Source organism: Pinus tabuliformis, chromosome 5_2, assembly GCF_031772625.1.
Source record: "Pinus tabuliformis cultivar Carrire ecotype Pingquan chromosome 5_2, CPIR1, whole genome shotgun sequence".
NCBI lineage: Eukaryota > Viridiplantae > Streptophyta > Pinopsida > Pinales > Pinaceae > Pinus > Pinus tabuliformis.
Genome location: NC_142306.1, coordinates 403,822,629 through 403,829,152, shown reverse-complemented (window position 1 = coordinate 403,829,152; position 6,524 = coordinate 403,822,629). Strand labels below are relative to the sequence as shown.

Genomic DNA, 6,524 nt, shown 5'->3' with positions numbered 1-6,524 from the left:
CAAAACAGGTCCGGAGAACCCCAAGCAGCAGCGAAACCCGGAACCGCAGGAACCACCAGATGTCGAGCCCCGGCACTGTGAACAGTGGAAGCCGGAAGGGCGACCAGCACCCCCACCAGCGGGAAACCCTGCCGCCGCAGGCTCAGGCAGTAGCCACCACCGAGAAAACCCTAAGTTCGCCCTCCGTCCAGGTTCACACACCAGAACCGTGGGTGCTCTTTATGAATGTCTTTTTTTTGTCTTTTTGTTAATTTCTTATTCAATTCTTTTACTTTTACGAGTTAATTTTGGTTTTTTTTTACATTTTTATAGTTTTCTTGTTTTTTTTCTTTCTTTCTTTTTTATATATTTTTTTGTATTTGATTTTTTTCATGGTTTTTTATTTTTATTTTATTTTTATGTTTTATTACTAACATGTTTTTATTATTTTTATTTTTGTCATGTTTTATGTTTTATTTTTATGTTTTATGATTTTTTTTACATTTTTATAGTTTTTTGTTTTTTGTTTTTTTATATATTTTTTTACATGTTTTTTTTATTTTTATTTTTATGTTTTATTGTTAACATGAAAATCACCAACATTTAAAAAAAATATCCACACTTAATTCATTAGAAAATTTAAAGTGTAAAAACTAAGCCCTTTAAACAAAAAGGGTTGATACTCATCAGTGCTTTTCAAAATCAAAATGAAAATCACTAACAAAAAAAATGTTCACACTTCATACATAAAAATAAAAAAAATAAAAATAAAAATAAAAAAATTAAAGTGTTAAAAATAAGCCCTCTAAAAAAATGTGTTGCATCAACGCTTTTCAAAATCAGCATAATCAACATGAAGTAGAATGGAGGCGATGAGGGTTTGGAGGATGCGGGCGCGTGCAGGTTAGCGTTTGTAGATGGCGCAACAGTCTGGAATGGCAGGCAGAAATCGCGGGGCCGAAGGCGAAGAAAGGCACGGAAGGTAGATTGAGTAAGGTAATTTCGTAACATTCGCATATCAAGTAAGCAGTTTTCAGCAGAGAAGTGAGGTTAAACTTAAAGAGATAAGAGCTGAGGGGGAAATGGAAAACCAATAGGGGAGGGGAGAGATCCCCTCCTTCAAAAATGTTGTAGCAGGGGAAACCAGTGCAAGCGGAATGCAGCGTAATCAGAAGGAAAACTATGCACCCGTGATGGGTAACCTATGGCAAAAGAGGATGGGAGGAAAATGCCTTCCAAGGGCACAAAAACAACCTAGATATGTCATTCCCTGCAATAAACTTGAGGAATACAACTGCTATATGAAGGACCATTCCCTGATATGTAAATTCATAGGGTATTGGCCAACTGAGAAGGAATTATATAAATGGATTGGCCAAAGGTGGAGACCAAAAGGCCATATAGATCTGAAACTGGGAGCAAAAGGGTTTTTCACAGCCATCTTTGCGAATCTGGAGGACAAGGATAGGGTTTTCGAAGAAGGACTGTACTTCATGAACAATGCAGACCTGTTCATGAAGTACTGGGAAGAAAGATATAACCCAGAAAAAGAAAAAATGCTAGCCGCCCCAATCTGGGTTAGATTGTTCGGGCTCCCAGATGAATTTTGGGATCCTGAAATACTAGAGGGGATTGGGAAAACAATTGGGGGCTTTGTTAAAATTGCAGAAGCTACAAAACGAGGCAAATATACTTCATACGCAAGACTCTGTGTTTACATGAATTTAGCAGAACCCCTCCCGGAGCATATCGAACTGGAATATCATGACGAAATGTGGCAACAGCCAATAGATTATGAACATATTCCGTTCAGGTGCCACAAGTGCCATGAGTATGGCCATCTATATAGGCAATGCCCTCTGAATAAGGAAGAGGAGTCAAAGAGAAGTCAAGAGGAATATCCAAGTAATTCAGAAAAAATGGAGGAGGCAGACAGGGGCTTTCAATAGGTTACAAGAAGAAAGAAACAGAGCAAAGAGGGTCCCAAAACCCAGTCACAAGAAAAGCCCCTTCATACAGCAAGTCAAAACAAGTTTCAAATCCTACAGAACGAGAACGAGGATTACGAAGTAAATCTAGAGGACGATGAAGATCCTGGAAATACACCAATGGAAATTGTAAATGAAAATAAAGGAAAAGACGCAAATATGGGGAAAACAGTTGAAGAACGGGCTGAGGGAAAGTCAGAAACCGCAACAATTCAATCCCAGATGGAAGTGGAAAGCCAGATAGAAAACGAGGTGGAGGAGGAAAAAATCATGAAACAATTAATTCAGGAATGGAAACACCTAGATAGCAGATTCATACCTGAGAAGCAGAAACAACTGTACAAAGAAGCATTTCAGAAGTACAAGGAAAAAAAAGGGGAGAACATGGATAAGCAGATAACTATAGGAAACGAACAAGGGAATGGACAGATGGGAATGGACGGCTCTGGCAAAAACAGTAGGAAAAGAGGTCGGAAAACGATGAGTGAAACCATTCAGACTGTGGGAGAAACGTTGATAAACTCAGGCAAAGTGATACCTCTGTCAGAGGTATTCTTCCCCTCCTATCAAAAGTTTTAAATGATTGTCATCAGCTGGAATATTAGGGGTTTGAATAGTAAAGGAAAACAGAGGTATATGAAGGAGAAATTGAAAAAGGAGAAGCCCAGTATTATGATTCTACAGGAGACGAAAATTACAGTGCAGCAGTTGGAAGGAATAATCGACAAAAATAAACTTCAATACGAAGTTATGGGGCAAGATGCTATTGGCTCTGCGGGAGGTATTGCAATTTTGTGGAATCCAAATGATATCATCCTAGAAAGCTGGACCAGTATGAATAGAATCCTTACAGGTATTGGTAGAATAGTAGGAACAAAAGAAAAGGTTGTCATCTCAGGGGTTTATGGCCCTCCTTCCCCAGGAGAAAAAGAAAGCTTTATAAATAACATGAAAATAATCCGTAGAATTTATCCAAAGGCTGCTTGGATCATAGGAGGCGATTTTAATTTAATCAGATCCATAGAGGAGAAAAAAGGAGGGATAAGAAAGTTAGATCACTTCATGGATATGTTCAATGAATTGATAGATGATTTAAGATTAGTAGACATCCAGACTATTAATGGGATATGCACCTGGAACAATAGGAGGGGAGGTAAGAATCAAATAGCATCGAGACTTGATCGCTTCCTAGTATCAGAAGCTATTATGAACAAGGATGTTTTCGTCGAAGCAAAGATCATACCATCCCTTGGATCTGATCATTGGCCTATTAGACTAGAGGTGGATATTAAAAGAAATCGTGGAAGAAGACCGTTCAGATTTGAAGCTTTCTGGCTAAGGGACCCAGGATTCTTAAAGAAAGTGGAAGAATGGTGGACGCAAAGTACAGTTCAGGGAAAAGGAAAGATGCATACTTTCCAATTGAAACTGAAGGAGTTGAAAGGGAGAATTAAGAAATGGAACAAGGAGGAATTTGGTAACATTATGGAAGACAAACAAAAACTGGAGGGGGAAATGGAATCACTGCAACAAAAGATAATAATGGAAGGTCGAACAGAGGAGAGCATTCGAGAAGAAGGGGTAATTCTTGGAAAACTAGAGGAAAGACGAAAGCAGGAAGAAGTTCTATGGCGGCAAAAATCAAGAATAAAATGGTTAAGGGAGGGGGAAAGGAACACAAAATTCTTTCATCAGGCTATGATTCAACATAGACAAAGAAACAGGATTTTATCCATCAAAGATAAGAATGGTGATAGAGTAGTGGAGCAAGGAGAGATTGAGCAAGTGCTGGTGGATCATCATAAAGATATCCTAACAGAACCTCAAGTTGACAGATCGGGAGCAATAAAGGAAATATGTTCGGCCATTCCTCGTTTAGTTACAGAAGACCAAAATAAGGCTCTGATGAGAGCTGTTAACTTAGAAGAGATAGAAGAAGTTGTAAAATCTATGAAAAAAGGTACTGCTCCAGCTCTTGATGGCTTCACAGTTGATTTCTACCAAGCGGGATGGCACTTTCTGGGAAAGGAGATCCTAGAACTGATAGAAGAATCTCGGATGAACCAAAAGGTATGGCCTGCCATTAACTCTACTTTCTATGCTCTGATTCCTAAGGGTGATAATTTAGAAGATGCCAATGGTTTTAGACCCATAGCATTGTGTAATGTTATCTACAAGATCATAACATCCTTGATCGCCAAAAGATTGAAACCCCTGCTGGACAAGTTAATTTCTGCTGAACAAACGGGCTTTGTTGAAGGTAGACAAATTCTAGATGGCCTTGTAGTAACCCAAGAAGTTATTCACTCTTTAAAAATGAAAAAGAAAAAGGTTATGATGATTAAATTAGATCTGTCAAAAGCTTATGACAGACTGAATTGGAATTATTTGGAAGAAGTCCTTGAAAGTTTTGGCTTCAGCAGGCGGTGGATTAAGTGGATTCATAGTCTGATTTATTCTCCGAACTTTTCCATTCTTGTTAATGGAACCCCCTCGAAAACCTTTAATGCGTCTAGAGGAATTAGACAGGGAGACCCATTATCTCCGTTTCTTTTCATACTGGCAGCTGAAGGCCTGGGTCGTTTTATTAAAAAAGAACGAGCAGCGAATAAAATCAAAGGTTTACAGCTTTGGGGAAATAATTTGCCCTTAACTCATCAGCAATTCGTTGATGATATCATGCTATTTGGGGAACCAACTGTTAAGGAAGTGAGACAACTTAAGAGAATTCTGGACCTATTTGCTGAAGCTTCTGGACTGGAAATTAATAGAGATAAGTCATGTATTTTCATATTTAATACTGTGGAACAGGTTAAAACTCACCTTATAAGACTGTTGGGCTTTAAGAGAGGAGAGCTGCCTACGAAATACTTGGGAAATTTATTGGACTTCACTTCCAAAAAGATGAAAAATTGGCAAGGAGTCTTGGACAAGCTGAGAAACAAAGTGGCGAATTGGGCCTTTAGAGTGCTAAACATAGCAGGAAGGGTGGTTCTGGCGAAATCAGTCCTCCAAGCTATTCCCATATATCCCTTGTCGATAATGGCGGCCCCTTTAGGAGTCTGTGCAAAGATTAGAGAGATCATAAGGAAATTTATTTGGGGGGGGCAAATCAGCAGAAAAAATGGGCCTTAGTTTCTTGGAGTCACTTAACAGCGAGGAAGGAAAAAGGGGGATTGGGTTTACGGGACCCGGAAAAACTCAACAAAGTGCTAGGAGCGAAGCTCTGGTGGCGCTGGTTAAGAGAGGGTAATGACCTATGGAAAGCCATTTGGAAAACTAAATACAATATGCCTGACACAATAGTTGAGATTTTAAGACAGAGAGAAACCCCCAGGGGTTCAGCAATCTGGGATCTAGCTCGTCAAAACAGAGATTTGGTTGAGAATCATACATTCTGGGAGATTCGAGGTGGAGAGGAAGCTAATTTCTGGGATGACAAATGGCAGCAGAAAGAAAGGATGAATAAAATTCAGAGGGTCCAACAGCTTCAGGAAAGAATAGAAGGAGATCGAAAATGTGTCAGAGACTATTGGAAAGAAAATGATCTGGATGGAATCTGGAGAAAATGGACAGAACCGATTGAGTGGGACAGGGAGCTAAGTCAAGAACAACAAGAAGCTTATATGAAAGAGGTGGATTCCAGGAAAATTAGAGCTCGCACTGGAAGGGACCTTCTTAGGTGGGGGAAATCCATGAAAGGATCTTTCACCATCAAAGAGGCATACTACTTAACAGACACGCAGGCCATAGCTGAGGAGAACCTAGATTGGAGGATTATATGGGGAAGCAACTGGTGGCCGAAAGTATCCCTTTTCATATGGCTTGCAACTAAGAACAAGATCTTAACTTGGGACAGAATTCAAAAAAAAGGCTTTAATGGCCTGTCGAGATGTTGTCTCTGTAATACTGAAGTGGAGACCCGGAACCACCTGCTGATTAACTGCTCGTTCGCAAAGAAACTTTGGATAGATACAAGAATAATATTTGGCAAATCTGAGATAGGCCCCAGAGATTTCAACGAAATAATTTTCCAATGGACTAAAGAGAAATTCCAATGTAAAGTTGTTAGCAGAGCATGGAATCTCATCTCAGGGTTCGTGCTATGGATGATATGGAAAGAGAGGAACCGCCGAGTGTTCCAGAACAAACTAAAGGATCCGGAAATAATTTGGGGACGAGCGATCAAATTAATGAGGGAAACAATCCTGGTGGAGAAATGGGACGTGGAGGACTGGAAGGCAAATCAGCCTGAGGAGATGATCTTGAACAATTTAAACCTAAAATTTGAGATGGTCCACCACAAGCAGAACACCAGACATAATGCGCGAACCCAAAATTCTGACAAATTCAGCTATCCCAGAGAAAACTTCATCAAATTAAACTTCGATGGAGCATCGAAAGGGAACCCTGGCGATGCTGGTTTCGGTGGCATTTTCCGTGACAGTCAAAAGCAGGTAAGGTGGATTTATGCGGATTGGGGTGGAGAAATGACGAACAATGAGGCTGAATTTTGGGCGATTCACCAGGGGCTGTGAATTGCTTTAAGAAATGGAT

The 6,524-nt window shown here is 39.9% G+C and overlaps 1 protein-coding gene across 1 annotated transcript; it reads left to right on the top strand.

The window, feature by feature from the left end:
- Nucleotides 1-1,136: 1,136 nt before the first annotated feature.
- On the top strand, nt 1,137-1,928 carry LOC149159232 (uncharacterized). The gene has a single exon (XM_089434235.1). It carries the CDS (start codon nt 1,137-1,139, stop codon nt 1,926-1,928), a length of 792 nt encoding a protein of 263 aa, XP_089290361.1.
- Nucleotides 1,929-6,524: the final 4,596 nt, after the last annotated feature.